The following is a 16,144-nucleotide window of genomic DNA, read 5'->3' on the forward strand; positions in this document are numbered from 1 at the left end:
TGGCAATTTTGCCAGTGTTATAATTCGAATTATTGTGATATAAACTATAGAAATCGTTAATCGGATTTATCAAATAACCACAAATAATTGAATAATCAGGACGCAATAAGTAACTTCTGTAAAGTATAAGTAAACTTTGGAAACAATAAACAAATAAAGTAGAACACAAGCAGGATGAACAAAAATACGTTTAATTACAAAAAGAAAGAAAAACGTTAAAAAAAATTTATTAACAATAATATTAGTATTGTTTTTATGTATAATAAGAAGGCTCGTAAATATAATTCAATAAAAAAAATAATATAATTGATCTATACCGTGATTTTTATTGTAAAACAGCTGCATTTGCAGCTATACTTGGACTGTTAATAATTTCACCTAAACTATCCAACAATTCTTTTCTATAATCGTCGAAGTCACCATCAACTTCATTTATTGTTTGATCTTCAATTATGTATAAATTACATTCAGTCTCACGTATTAATCGTTCGTCGTGGGAAACAATAATTACACCACCGTTGTATTCATTTATAGCATCAGCTAATGCATCAATTGATTCAATATCTAAATTATTTGTAGGTTCATCCTAAAAGAATGTAAACATAAGTTGTTAGTGTTTTATTATTAATTAAAAATCACATTCGTGATATGTCAAGTAAATACTACTTAAGAATAAATTTTCCCCTAGACACCAACAGGGTGGAGTCATTTTAATCTATAGTATGAGAAAAAATCTACTAAGGTAACTAAAATGTAGAAAAATTTATTAATAAAAAAATTGTTGGGTTCAAAGAGGGTAATTAAACACATTTTGCATATATTGATCTTCAGGGTTATCTAAAAGTTATCTCGGGCTCTTATCTCATAACGAGATTAAAATATTTTAAATCAGAAAGTTGTTCCTCAAAAAAAAAAAGAATATATCTTAAGCTTGAAACATTTTTTCGTAAATCTAATAGAAAGGAAACAATTGAATGTAAAAATCCAACTATACATGAAAGTGTTTATAATAAAAACTGACTGAGGAGTTTTTTAAAAAACATTTTCTCGCTTGTTACAATTTAAGACTTTTTTCGATGTTAGACTCTTGATCTTGAAGGCCAAAGTTCAATTTTAGATGCCCTATAAGATTGTTCCCATTATAGATTAAAACGATTCATCTTGTATAAGTGACTATATCAAGTATCACATTTTAAAATCTCCAAAAGTATGGATTTGCATTGAATTTCTGATTAAGATAAGACAGCTAAAATAATGAATTTTAAAGTAAAAATTACTCCACACAATCCGTAATATTATTATTCGGATCGCCCTGAAATTGATATCAAGAAATCAAATTCACATCCCGAAAGCACTTATACATTTGGAACTTATCCGTTATATCTTTATCTTTTATAGTTTTGATAAAAGCTTTAAAAACTTTTAAATATTGTCTCTGCTTTTCACAAAGAATATAAGACCTTTAATATCATTTAGGGGAGACACATTTGTATGCCTTACACTCATTTCTCTTTTAATATAATTCACCAAAATAGACTTACCAAGATAACGACATCTGGAGCATTTAAGCATAATTCAGCTAATGCTACACGTGCTTTCTGACCACCCGATAGATCTTTCATTTTAATTGTATGTGCATGACTTGATAATCCAAATGTACCCAATTGTTTTCTAGCTTTTTCGTATGGCAAATCAAATAAACGCATTAAGTACTCTGAAGGAGTTTCCTCTGCAGTCAAATGCTCACCAGAATGCTGATCAAAACGCCCAATTCGCTATAAAAATATATGTGGTAATACAATTTTTTTGTTCATATTTAAGTTTTATAACTACATGTTTAAATTATCTTACCAAGCGATGATTACGAATTAAATCGCCCTGGTTAGGTAATAAATCTCCAGTTAAAAGTTTCAAAAATGTTGATTTGCCAACACCATTAGGTCCAACAATTGCAACACGTGAACTTAAATCTATACCGAAATCAACGTCAATAAATAATGGTTTTTGACCTGGATAACTAAAACTCACATCTATAAAAGAGAAAATACAAGAAAAATTTAAGAAAAACTGCCGATATTTATATAAACTAAATAGAAATTCCTTTCTACGCCTTTCTAAATCGGTTGTATTTCGAGTGACCTGTATTATGTGTGTCTATATAAAGTGTTCAGAAAATATTTTGTAGTTTCTTGTACACATTTTCTTTTTATGTAATCTTGCACTCTTGACACACTGTATCAAGGCAACAAAATTACCGAATCTTTTTAACACCCCATTCATTTATTGATTCACTTCGCTTTAATCGTAACATAAAATTTTTGACAGACCTCTTGCTAAAGAAGTATTGGCTTTAAAATTTGTAGAGCGTATACAATAATTAGGAAAAAATCCAACCTTCGAAAAAAATTACCTTTCTCTAGGGACAATCGGGTAAAAAGCAATCTCTTTTAAAGAATATATTCAATTTTTGCATTTAGTCATACTTACTGTGTAAACCTAAAATTGGAGGTTGTAATGGTGGTGGATCAGGGAACGAAAACTTAACAATATACTCTTTAGGTCGTTGTAATAATTCAGTAGGTCCATTATCATCATCTGCTTTTTGCATTTTTGTACGATTTTTTTCCTGTTTTCTAGTAAGTGCCTCCTTTTGTTTTTTCTCTGCAGCTTTCTTTGATGAACCATGTGCTTTTAATTCTTTGATACGTTTCTCTTGTTTCTCATATTCTTTCATCATTTCTTTTTTCTTTTGTACATACATTTTTTTAAACATTGAATAATTACCTTTGTAGTAATATAATTTTTGTTGATCTAAATGTATAATTTCATTACATACATTGTCCAAGAAAGATTGATCGTGAGAAACAATTAGCAATGTTTTTTTCCATCCTTGTAAATAACTGAAATTTCATAGAACAAAAAATTATTAGAACAATTAAACAGCTCAAACTTCTAATGAAGTACTAAGAATAGAAAGTAAAAATAAAATTAAACTAAAAAGAAAAGAAAGTAAAAACTAAGAATAAAATTTTTCGATTTCGGTTTTTGAAATATCGAAAGCTGAATAATTAAACAAAATTTTCACTACTGCAATCCCTTCCCTTTTATAAATTATTTTAAAAGTTTTGTTTTTTTATTATTTCAATATATTTATTTCCAATTTTTAACAGATTTTAAGAGCTCTAAAAAGTTTTGGTATTCTTGGTAAAAAATTTGAAAATTGCTTCAGTTATTTAATGAGCACATTGTTGTTGAGACAGAGTTAATTTATCATATCAATAAAATTATTAACAACATTGTTACTTATAATAATATTAAATCTATACATACTTATCAAGCCAAATTACAGCATTTAAATCTAAATGATTTGTAGGTTCGTCCAACAATAGCAAAGTAGGTTCTATGTACAAGGCTCTTGCCAATGAAACTCTCATTCTCCAACCACCAGAAAAATTTTTCGTTGCACGATCTTGCATTTCCTTTGAAAAACCTAAACCAGCTAAGATTCTTCTTGCTCGTGGTTCTGCTGAATCTGCACCGATTGCTTTTAATTCAGCATAAACCTTATCCAAGACAAATAGTCAAATTAAACGAGCGTTCATTCTTTAAAAAATTTGATTTTTTGATTTCATACCTCATTCAAACGATCTTGTACTTCCAAATTCCCTTTTTCCGTTTGTGCTTCAAGTTTTTTACATTCTTCAAGTAAAGTCGTTCGTTTAACATCAGCTTTTAATACAGATTCTACTGCAGAAAAATCATCGGCTACAACTTCTTGCTCACAATAAAGTATATCAATATTTGGAGGTATTGCAAACGCTCTTTGTTGAATGTGTCTCAAAAGTGTTGTTTTACCATGGCTAAAATTTTAAGTTTTATTTTATTCAAATATATTTAGTTATTTATTTCTAATTGACAACTTGGGATGCATTATTAAATTTTTTGGTGCGGAAGTCTAATTAATTTTAAATAAAATACAGCTCATGTTACTTTATGATAATGTTGGTGAAAGAATTTTTAAAATCAGTCCTTTCAGTTTGTGAGTTTATCCATTACACAAAAAACAAAGAATCCAAAGTTTTCTTTTAATATAATTAGTATAGATACAAAAAATTTGTTTTTCGACAACTTTCTAAATTCGTTTCTGAAAAACAGGGAAATATAATTTTTATGCCTCATAATTTGCCTAATATAATGACCAATCATGAATAAACGAATACCTACAATAACAAAATTTGTCAAAAATTTATCAAAGGATATTTACACGGTTGTATTCACTCCATAAGCATGGTGGAGTAATTTTTTTCAGATTTCATGGTCAGTCTAGTTTATTTATATAATAATAATGGGGGCTTAACCTCCGTTTTTGTGACACATGCATTACCACATCATTATTTGTTCCATTACAAACATATTTACAATTACATTTTTGATGTGGGTGGAGTCGGTTACTTCGTTCTTATCCAAGCGACGACTATGTGATCAATTGTGATCAATGGGCGAGCGGCGTAGACCGCTCGCCCATTTAGACTCTTAGTTTATATATAAATCGATGGTGTGACTAAACTTATCTTTATAAAAAATGTTTACCCGTTTGGTCCTACAAGACCATATCGCCGACCATGTGCAATAAGTAAATTAGCATTTACAAATAAATCGTTTCCTTTCGCTGCAATACTGAAATTTTCAATTTTAATATCAACTGCATTCTCTAAAGCAGCCATTTGACCAGCAGATTTTTGTGATTGTGATACTGTAAAATTACTATCTAATTCCGAATGACCTTGACCACCTTTTTTCATCATTGTCTCCATTTGTTTCTCGTACTCTTGTTGTTTTTTAAGTTTCTTTTTTTCTTTATGTGTTAATTTTTTATCTACTTCAATTTCAGATTCTTTTTTACTAATGTCCAAATCAACTAATTTTTCAGCTACTTCATTTACTTCTGTTTCAACAATTGATTCGGGTAATTCTTTAGGTGGTTCTACCTTATCGACTTTTGTTTCGATTGTTTTTTTATTCGATTTTTTATCTTTTTTATTAACAGGTTTTACTTCTTCAATTTCTTCTTCATTTTCCGATTTTTCATCTTCTGAGAGCATTACTTTTTTACTAACTTCCTTCACATCTGAAATTTTCTTGTTAGATTTTTTATTATTTTTGTCGTTTTCAGTAGGTTTCTTTGCTGGAGGCTTTTCTGTAGATGATTTTGAATTATCATCTTCACTTTCCGAATCATTTCCAAGTAGTTGAAAACCTGCTTTGCCATTCTTTTTTGATGTAATAACTTCATCTTCCTCATTATCACTTTCTTCGAAATCAATTTTCTTATTTGATTTTTTCTTTCCTTTGTCTTTTTTTGAAACGATTCTTACATTAATATCTTCATCACTTTCTGATTTAGGTATTTTCAATTCTACATCGCTATCTTTGTCAGACCAATCATCTTTTTTGCCTTTACCTTTTCCTTTAGTTTTTTTCGTCGATTTGTTTACTGGTTGTGGTTTTGATTTTTTATCACCAGCTCCACCACTGGTAACTGATTTTTCATCAGCATCAATTCCATCTTCTGAATCACTAAGTGATTTTCGACGACCCTTACCTAAACAGTAATTTTGTTTGAAAAACAGTGCCTAGTTATTATTATTTTTTAAATAAAACTTTTTAAATTAGCGTACATTTAAAGGTTATTTAACGAAATAGAATTCGGTAGAATTGAAATTTAAAAAGTTTATATATTACACAAAATGAATTTGGCTTTCATTTAAAGTCTCTCCCTCAAAACGTTCTACTAGTTGCCTGCACTTCTATCTACACAGTCTGCACTAAAATTCAATATAAAATACACTAGTCGAATTTTTAAGCAATCAAAAGTGCAAAAGCGCGATCCCAAATATTTTTATCTAACAAACGTAAGCAACCGTGTGTCCAGCGTGTCACCACTTACCATCCCTAAAGGCATGGGGAACTCGTGAATCTGAGGATAAACTCAAGGGCCAAAACACTCGTCGTACCAGTGCACAAGGGCACATGCGAATAAATCCGTTCCGTTAAAATTAAACAATATGTTATAGGAAACTGACCTTTCTTAGCTGATTTTTTATTCGATTTCGTATCAACGTCGTTACTTTCTGGTAAGGATTTTTTAGATTTTTTCGTATCTTCATCATCGCTCCAATCGTCATCTTTTTTACCTTTACCTTTCGATTTTTTACTTATTTTAGCCTTTCCACCTTTTGAGGTTATTTCATCCTCATTTTTACTATGTACACTTGATTTTGAATTTTCTTCAAAATCATCATCAAAATCTTGATTTTTCTTATTTCCTTTTTTCTTTGACATACTGTATTATCTATATAAAAATGTGACAAAATTGTGCAACCTCTAACGTGGTTGTACTCGTGATTTTGTGGTCTAGAATATTATAAAGAATTGACGTGTGAACGTGAAAAGAAAGTGAAACCTATATTTTAATTTTACAGCTATGTTTTAGGAAGTTGAAAACATACAGAAAAATTATCTTATTTAATAAAAATTTATTTTAAAAAACATATTTATATATAATAATATAATAAATGTTTTTAATCAAATAAAAATAATAAAAATTATGCCAGATTCACATGTATATTATCAAACGTAAAATTGACAGTATTCTGCAAAGGTGATTTTTGAGCTTTTGAGAAAACCCAACTCAAACATTGTGTAGAAGTAGTACTTTACGTCTTAATAGAAATTTGATTCAACATAATGTTGGTATTTTGTTATGTATAGCCTAATTAATTAATTATAGCTGTCCAATGGTATAACGGTTAGCATTTTCCATAAATAGAATCGACAATGAACTCAAATTTTTATAAATCTAGAAATTATCTAGGAATTAAATTAAATCAAAGAAGAAATGTTAGACAGATAAACTCATATGTTCGATTAAAATCTGATAATGTTACATGTTATTAAAAATGGTGGGTGAGCTAAATCGCTGCATGTTTTGTTCGATAAAGCGCTTAAGAATCAATGCTTAAGTCTGTTATTGGGCCACCTACTATAAAATATTTCTTAGTGGTAAATAAAAATAAAATATTTATTACCATCCGTTCGACGCTGCTTTATCTGGTAAAAAACCTATTAATGTTTTTGAACTTTTATAAAAATCAATAAATTATGAGAAGATTGGTGTGCTGTTAGTGGCTCGAATTAAAATTTGGTTATTTAATTTACAATTTTAAAGTAGTCTAGTAATTTTTAATTGTTTCTGTTTAAATTATATCTGTATAAGTAAATTCAATAAAACGCATCACTACTCCAATTTATATTTCTCCTTTAATATAAGTGAATATACTTTTATACAACAGTATAGAGTTAAGTTATTATTACTAAAATTATTATTGACTATCGAAAATCTTCGATGTGAATGGTACTTTAGTTATATATTTTATCAGATTATATTACATATCGGATTTAAATAAGGTCGGTGTTATTACACTTTGATGTACGCAATTTCTTTTGTAGTAGAGGTTGTGTTGTCCGCCTACAAATGTCTTCTTCGACTATAGAAAGTAAAATACAAGGATTGGAAGCGCGCCTTAAGGCTGAAAATAGATCTCGAGAACGGGATCCAACAATAGGAATAATGGAACATCGAAATAGTCCACGGCATGCGAGTTCTACCCACCGGCCTAGAGCCCGTGAGTAATCATAATTAACGATAAGTTATAAAAACTCCAATTAGTTTTCTTTCTTTACATGAAAAAATTATAAAATATTTTATTAATAATAATGTTTATTTATTATTTTAATAATTAATGAACGTTTTGTTTTTGTTTTATTTGTTATAGAAATTAGTTAGAATGTTTTAATTAATGTTATTGAGACAGGTGTGTTATTGTACCCATAATTTTATGAAATGATTTCGATACAAGGGAATGCTTCAATATCTGAATATATTTGTTAAATTATCAATCGAATTATATTATTTTTCATAATAATATTTTTTTTTAATAATTCATTTTAATTTTTATTATTACTAGAGCTATAATGAAGTTTTATTTAATTTTATTATATAATAATGTTCTAATTAATATTTACCTGATTAAATATTAATAAAATCAATTGTTTTGTTTAGTAATTATTAAAATAGTATTTGAAATTTCTAATTTATGGTTTTTAAATAATATCATTTTTTTTATATTATTTAGTGTGATTTGTTATAAAGAAAACGATTTTATTATTAATATCAGAATTAAAAAAACTTTTTAAAATATAACATTAAATCATGTTATCATTTTTATTGCTTTTGTGCCGAATTTTGTAATTCATTTTTTTAAGGTTTATGCCTTTATGATAAATTCAATCGTGTGGATAAATTTTGAAAAATTTGTTTATTTATTTGCAAGGCAAAGATATTCGCACACAATATCTCACTCTCAGCGTATCTTTCGTTGAATTAATCTGATTCTGAGGTTCAGGATACGTTGGAGACTAGCTTGTGTATGAAATACGAATTTAGACACCCTTAAAAATAATAATAATCAATTTTTTTTTTTGAATACATATATTCATATTCGATAGTATCATAAATATATTAAAATCAATTAATTTTTGTTTACATTTTGTATAGTTTTAGAAATGTCCTTGGGTACTCCATCACGTAGCCGTAAACATATGATATTACCTGTAAATGAAATGTCTCCAAGAAATCGGGATTCAGCCGAAACAGATAAAAAATTACAAGAAATTATGAAGCAAAGTGGAATATTAACAATAAATGGTGTTAAATATCAAACAGATATTTCTGATATGGAACATTTAGGAGAACTTGGGAATGGGACCTGTGGTCATGTTGTTAAAATGTTACATAAACCTAGTGGAGAAGTAATTGCTGTTAAAGTAAGCTATTTAAATGTTTCAATATTGCTTGCATAGCCTGTTCAAAATGAAATGAGGCCACCAAATAGAGAGAGTACATGTACATATTTATATATGCGAACTTTTTACACTCTTTTTTTATTGGTATCATTTCAGTTCTCATAGATTGATATAATAAACTACTTATGGAAGAGGCTGAAATGCTAGTATTTTCTATAATTTCTTATAAATTGCGCATACGTTCCTTGGTTGCTAAGACGACATACGACTTTATTTGTGGAATTAAGTCGTTTGTATGAAAATCGTATATTGTATCATTCATCCTTCTCTTACGTATCTTATGCATTTTGTGCACGTACATAATTCGTATCCCAGAGATTATAGTTGCAGTCGTATACCGCAATGCTAGGTCTGGAATATTCGCCCAGAAGAAGCTTTAATATAATCTGTAATAATACTGTAAATAAAAATGCTTATGTTATACTACAGTCAAATGTTCTGGCATTCCAGGGTGTGAATTTCTCACTTCTCTTACTTAAGCCCTTATAAGTATCTTTGTCTACTATATAGGATTTTATACTTAGGAAAGTTCTAGGTATTTGACTAAATTATATTAATTTAAACCATTATCGTTCAGTGTTATTATTCGCCCAGTATTCATTATTGAATTATTATAAATGTGTGTGGTTTTCAATTTATTTATAAACAAGAAACAATCTCTTATTTTAATTGTAGCAAATGCGCAGAACTGGAAATAGCGAAGAAAATAAAAGAATCGTAATGGATATAGATGTTGTGTACAAATCATACGACTGTCCATATATTGTACAATGTTTAGGTTGTTTTATTATGGAATCAGAAGTGTGGATTTGTATGGAGCTTATGGCCACATGTTTTGATAAATTATTGAAAAGACTGAAAACTCCAATGCCCGAAGAGATATTGGGAAAAGTAACTGTTGCTACTGTCAAAGCGTTATCGTACCTGAAAGAAAAACATGACTTGATACATCGTGATGTAAAACCATCAAACATTTTATTAGGTGAAAAAGGCAATGTGAAATTATGTGATTTTGGTATAAGTGGTCGTTTAGTTGATTCCAAAGCCAGAACTAAGAGTGCTGGGTGTGCTGCATACATGGCGGTAAGAACATGTTTTTCATTACAAATTTTTGAGTAGAGATTTTTAGGTTAATCCAAGTTCAACGGAAGTTTTGTAAGACACGATTAATAATATTGCACAAACGTGTGTCGTTTAATTTAATTATTCTTATCCTGTAGGGATGTATTAAATTGGTGTGTCTGTGGTAGAAATTATCACTAAAGCTCCTTATTCAAATCAAATATTTTAAAAGTTGTTTATAAAATATTTAATTTAAGCCTGTTTTGCGATGTATGCTCATCACCGGAAAACGGTTAAAGTTAATAAGATGATTTTTTTGGTAATAATTCACTAATCAAAAATCTTTGCTTTTACCAAAATAGAACCACGAGTAGTAACTGAAATTTAAATTAAAAAATTTATCGAGTTGGTATTCTTATCTAAGTCTTATATAAGTTACGAGGTTATACAAGCAAGCCTTTAAAATATTGTTAACAAGGCTGAAAGTAGAGCAGAAAAGATCCGTACAAAACTAAATTTGGGGGCCCATAAAAAAATCACTGGTTATAATAATATTGTGGAAATGCAAAGTAAAAATAACAGTGTCGATCAAAATTTTTATTCATATCTTATACTAGCTTGTTGAAACTATACTACCACTCTCCGAGGTTGCTAACACTGTTCTCGATCAAAATATAGTTCACAATCTAGGTTATGTTAATGTTATAAATATTTATTTAACAAACTTTACTTATATCCTTAGAGTAACAACTTACTTATGCGCTTAGGTTTAGATACATATTTGACGTATATCAATTAAAGACAAGTTTGATTGTTTGAAGTAATTGATATAGCAAACGCTCGGGGTGTTAAATTTAAATTTAATCTGAAGTATCGACAGGAAATAATTTTGTGCGCAAGTAAAATTTTATTTAAAAAGGGGCTCCCGGGGCGGGGGACATGGAAAAGCCTGTATCCATAAAATACCTCATCTAGCAATAATAATTTTATCATCGATTTAGAAGTTAATTCTAATTTTCTTTAATGTTTTTTTTTTTTTTTGAAACGTTTCTTTTATCTGTAGCCGGAAAGAATAGATCCACCAGATCCAACTAAACCTGATTATGATATTCGAGCTGATGTTTGGTCGTTAGGAATTACATTAGTAGAGCTAGCACTCGGAGCATTTCCATATCAAGATTGTAAAACTGAATTTGAAGTGGTATGTAGAATATTGCATGAAAATCCACCTGCATTACCTAATGACAAGGGATTTAGTGAAGATTTTAGATCTTTTGTTGCTTGCTGGTAAGTGAATAAAATTTTGATTCTAAGATAAGTTCGATCTGTTTTAGAATTTCTTTTCAACATTATATATTTTTTAGTCTCACAAAAAATTATCAAAAAAGACCAAAATATCCAAAGTTATTAGAGCATCCCTTTTTTAAGAAGTATGAAATTGCAAATGTGGCTGTAGATGAATGGTTTGCTAAAGTTATTATGGAGGAAAGTGATACACAAAAAACAAACACTCCACCGGCTGGGGCTGCCAGGAGGTAGGTTGCATGGTTAGTTTCGTGTTTTGTTTTGTTTTTTCGGCTTATTGCTTATTTAGGTATTTTTTTTCAAATACACTTGTTATATGTATATTTTAAAAGAATTTTAAGAATTTTTTTTCTATGTAGATTGAGAATGCAATATTTTTATATTATTTGCAAATTTTTTTAGACTAGTAATATTTTTACAGTTTACACGAAAATTTATTGTCACCAGTAATTATTAAAATTAAGTTGCATTAAGTTAAAAATCGTAATACTTATTAACGCCAAATTGCTATGAAACCATCCATTGATTACGTCAATCAAATTTTAGGGATTTTTTGTTATCTTCCTTAGTAAAATGCAAACTCCCTTAAAATAAAATTACTTTCTCGGGATATTGAGATTAAACATTTGAAAATATTCCGCTTTCTCGAAAACTTGAAATTTAGTATTCGTAATTATTACTTCCATGTACAAAGTAGAAAGAAAGAAAGAAAGAATTTCAGATTTTAACGAAAATATCCATTTTGATTATTCGTAAACTCTTTAATTGGTATAAGGATAGTCAAAATGAGTATTTTCGTTAAGATCTGAAATAACTCTTAAATCTAGGTTTTAAGTATCCACTTTGTACACTAGGTTCTAAGTAACCCGTTTCATGACAGAAATGCATTATGATGACACACGCAGTTAGAAGCAAAAAAAGTTATATAATTCTATCGGCCTAAAGAAAACTCAGAACGCTCAAGTTTTCTCAAGACGAACTTGCTTATATGGAATCGGCAGAGATATCTAGATTTTATACAAAATGTAATTATCGAGGCCACTCTTAGATTTGAATTATCAAGATGTATCTCGTAACGGAAACCAGTTCTAGTTAGAATCTGTACGCGAAATGCTCGAGGAAGAGGCGGGAAATGAAGTATATTTGGATTTCATTTTTTGCAAGATGTTAGTAAGGTTATGATGTTGTAATAAAGTGATATTTTTAGTTTTAACATTGTTAAGACTACATTGATTGTTAACAATCTAAATTTTGGTATTCTCCCTTTTATCTTAATATATGACGTAACTGATGGATGATTTATTAAACAGATTGAAGTACTTAATATGGTAGACGGTTTGGAAAAAAATTGACATAATTGTATAGCTTTTTGTAAATGCAAACATATTAATAAGAATGAATTCGACAGATTATTATCTGTATTTCTTAGATTGACAAGTCCTCCTAGTCCGTCAACATCACGTCGTAACATCAATTCAACACATTCACGCACATTATCAGATACATTAAAAAGTCTACCAATAAATGGAACCACAACAGTAACATCAGCAGCAAATGGTCTTACAAACGGTGCAACAACTACACAATCGAACAGCACATTCCTTAAATCACCACCAATTGATAAAATTCCTGCAGCATTACCTCCACCACATCATGGACGAACAACAAATGCTTTACCAATGTCTTCAAATCATCAAAATCATCATGGGCATTTTGGTGTTATACAAAGATCTCCACCGGATCGAATGCCATCGCCTCGGATAAATAATTCACCTCCCGATAAGCATACATACTTAGAACGTAGTCGTTTTGGAAATAATTCATCACCACCAGAAACAAATACATTATTAAGTGGGAGATTTTCACCATTCCATCAAAGACGTACAATCGAGCAAGATAGAAGTAGTCAATCGCCACCAAATTTTCATGATTCTGGTGGTAGATTTTCACCATTTAGTCAACGTAGAATAACTGATTCAAATTTACCACCACCGATAAATACAGCACAAGATGGACGTTATTCACCGTTCCAGCAACGCCGGTATGCAGAAGGAACTGGTAGTAATGGTTTATCATCATCACCGTATCAACAACGTAGAAATATTAGTGGTGATGGTTTTTGGCAAACACCAATAGCATCGCCGATACCAACACGTAAACGTTATCAAAATATTCCAACGATAGAACCACAAACCCAACATTATAATATAGGAAATACTAGTCCAATTGTGTTACAAAGATTTTATCACCAACAAAGTCAGCTGCAAAAAGAACAAAATAATCGTGACTATCATACGCATTTTTATAATAATTATGGAATAGGTCAATCGGATAATGACTCTGTGAGTAAGGATGAACCAGGTAAGATATTTTTTAATATATGCGATATTTCAAGGAATATATACAAATACTAAAAATAAAATGTATGTCACCGGATTATAATAAATCTAGTAATTCATTTTCAGTCGTTAGTTTATAAACGAACATGTAAGCTATCGTCTAATCACTGCTTAGGCTATACATTTTTATATCAGTATATATGAAATATACCAAGGTATACTAAGTTTAGTCCTAAGTTTGTAAAACTTAAAAATATTGATGCTACCAACAAAATTTTTGGTTTAGGTGTTCATAATATCACCTTTAATTTACTAATATAGCAACTTTCATTTCTATAAAATAATACTTTTTATTTACTAATATAAGGTAAACGAAGATTTGCGTCATATATCAAATTGCAATTAAGTGGTGATAGAAGGCGAAATCAAAGTCCAGATCCTCCCCCGCGGCTCAGTCGTGGACAGAGTGCAGGTGGAGATTCTAGCCAGAGTCCCTTGGCCATGCGAAGAGCTTTATTAGATTCAGCTTGCCCAGGTTCACCAAGTTTATCACGAAGGTAATTATGTTAATAAATTTTATTAAAAAACTGCTTAAAATAAGCAGAGTAATGTGCCCAGGGTTGATGTTTGCACATGAGTATGTAGAGAGCTTATGCCACTGTAACTTCAAAATTCGTAAATTGATTAAAATTTTTATGGTGTCAAAAAAATATTACAAATTAACAATATTGATATTTACACATACACTTCTTATACGCCACAAATGTAAATTTTTTTAAAATTATTTGTATATTTATTTCAAAGGGCTAATCATAAATGCTACTGGTGAATTTTTATTCGGTTAAAAAAAAAATTATCATTCTAGAAGTACTGTAGACTATGTTTTATTCAATTTTTCAAATTAATTTCAAGGTTAGTCAATTTTTGTATGTATTTGTGTAATTATTTTTATAAATCGGTCCGTTTCTTATTGGCACTGTTTAATGAATATTTTTTTTTATATAATTAATATACCATCGATTGACAATTTCCTCCGCTTTCCAAAAATTTGTTTGTAATCTTGATATATTTTTTATTTATGATAGGTATATTTCACCATCACCACCGCAACCGCCACCAAGACGTTTAACAGAAAGTAGTTCAGTACCTGGGTCACCTCAACATGTTCGCGCTCGATTTCATTATACACCAGAACCACAACGTCGACTGTTTCGTAATAATGATTAATGAAATTAATTTTATAAACCCTTTATTTATTATTTTGTTTTTATTTTTTTAATTGTTTTTACATAATAATTATTTATTATATTTAAAAAAGAAAATGCGATTTTCAAAAGTGATTCAGTTGGTGAAGTTTTTGTATCTGTTCTTTAATATAACACTTCAAAACGTGGTTTCATACTCATTATTTCAAAGTTTTTATGTTTTTCAACCAATTTTAATAAAATTCGCTTGGAATAGCACCTTAGATAGGAACAAGTAAGTGCAATAGCCAAGAAAAAAGCTTAAGCACGATTAAACAGCACTATGACAAAAAAAAACTAGGAATTAATTTATACTTATACCAACTTTTTTTCAGTTTCCGTCTTTTAGTTGATCCCCAATATAGTCTGCAGCACCAAGGAGAAATACGGTTAAGGTTTAAAAGGCGAACACTTGAGCTAATAGATGGTATCTATTTAAATTCGATTTCACAAAAGTTTCAATACGGCAAAATAGTATTATTAATTAACGTCTGTTATTCTAGAATTGATTCAAATATCCATATCTTGAATACTCAGATATAATGATTTAAACAGCTATAAACAAAATGGTTTACAAACGCGCTATTTTTGCTTATTAAAGACAAAATCTATCTTATGAAATATAATGAAAAATATAAAAAATCTCCTTTTTTGTATCAAAAAATCCACTTTTTAGTTGAATCCGTTACGAAAAATCAAATGGGTTCTGTACAAGATAGTAATACAAATTTGGTTTTTATTGAAGAACAGATACAATTCACTAGAATCAAATAAAAACTCAATTAAGCAAAAACCAAAAACTATTTGGTTATTTTATCCCGAAGAGGAGAAAATAGTCATTAAAAAATTATGAAATCGTATGTTTATTTATTTAAATATGTTGGAAACTTCACGTTCTGATTTTAAATATCTTTGTTTTTATTTTTATTTTTTAAACAAATCATGTGAAAATTTTATACAAATGCAAATTTCTTTTATCGACTGGATTTTGGTGATTTTACCTTTGCAGTTAAGCATAATATAAAGCAAAAATTATTTTTTACCATTTGCTAATTTATATATAAATTTTTTATCGGGCCATTGTGCATAATAATTTGAAAATTTTTCCAAAGAATTATTCTCATAAAATCAGAAAATTCAAGTAATTCAATTGGATCTCTATTACAATTTTCGTACAAAAACCGAAAAGTTGCTGTATTAGGTTTTTAGACTGATTTTGACAATATATCAATCGAACTTTTTTTTTTTCAATTAATTATCGCAGTGGCC

General features: G+C 29.1%; 2 protein-coding genes across 3 annotated transcripts; one reads left to right on the forward strand and one right to left on the reverse strand.

Annotated features, from left to right (window-relative positions):
- Positions 1-273: 273 nt before the first annotated feature.
- LOC123292388 (ATP-binding cassette sub-family F member 1) lies at positions 274-6,450 on the reverse strand. Its single transcript, XM_044873023.1, has 8 exons — positions 6,084-6,450; positions 4,591-5,602; positions 3,635-3,860; positions 3,331-3,563; positions 2,488-2,900; positions 1,852-2,030; positions 1,542-1,775; positions 274-586 (listed from the first exon to the last, which is right to left on the reverse strand). The coding sequence occupies exons 1-8, from the start codon at positions 6,340-6,342 to the stop codon at positions 326-328; spliced, it is 2,817 nt and encodes a 938-aa protein (XP_044728958.1). The 5' UTR covers positions 6,343-6,450; the 3' UTR covers positions 274-325.
- Positions 6,451-7,520: 1,070 nt separating this feature from the next.
- LOC123293227 (dual specificity mitogen-activated protein kinase kinase hemipterous-like) lies at positions 7,521-15,172 on the forward strand. 2 transcript variants are annotated; one of them, XM_044873974.1, is made up of 8 exons: positions 7,521-7,685; positions 8,618-8,886; positions 9,601-10,008; positions 11,051-11,274; positions 11,352-11,522; positions 12,701-13,653; positions 13,999-14,188; positions 14,717-15,172. In XM_044873974.1, exons 1-8 carry the CDS (start codon positions 7,535-7,537, stop codon positions 14,856-14,858), a joined length of 2,508 nt encoding a protein of 835 aa, XP_044729909.1. In that variant the 5' UTR covers positions 7,521-7,534; the 3' UTR covers positions 14,859-15,172. The 2 variants fall into 2 exon arrangements, with proteins under 2 accessions (XP_044729909.1, XP_044729910.1); XM_044873975.1 differs by having other exon boundaries at positions 12,722-13,653.
- The last annotated feature ends 972 nt before the right edge of the window (positions 15,173-16,144 follow it).

Source organism: Chrysoperla carnea, chromosome 2 (assembly GCF_905475395.1).
Source record: "Chrysoperla carnea chromosome 2, inChrCarn1.1, whole genome shotgun sequence".
Taxonomy (NCBI): Eukaryota; Metazoa; Arthropoda; class Insecta; order Neuroptera; family Chrysopidae; genus Chrysoperla; species Chrysoperla carnea.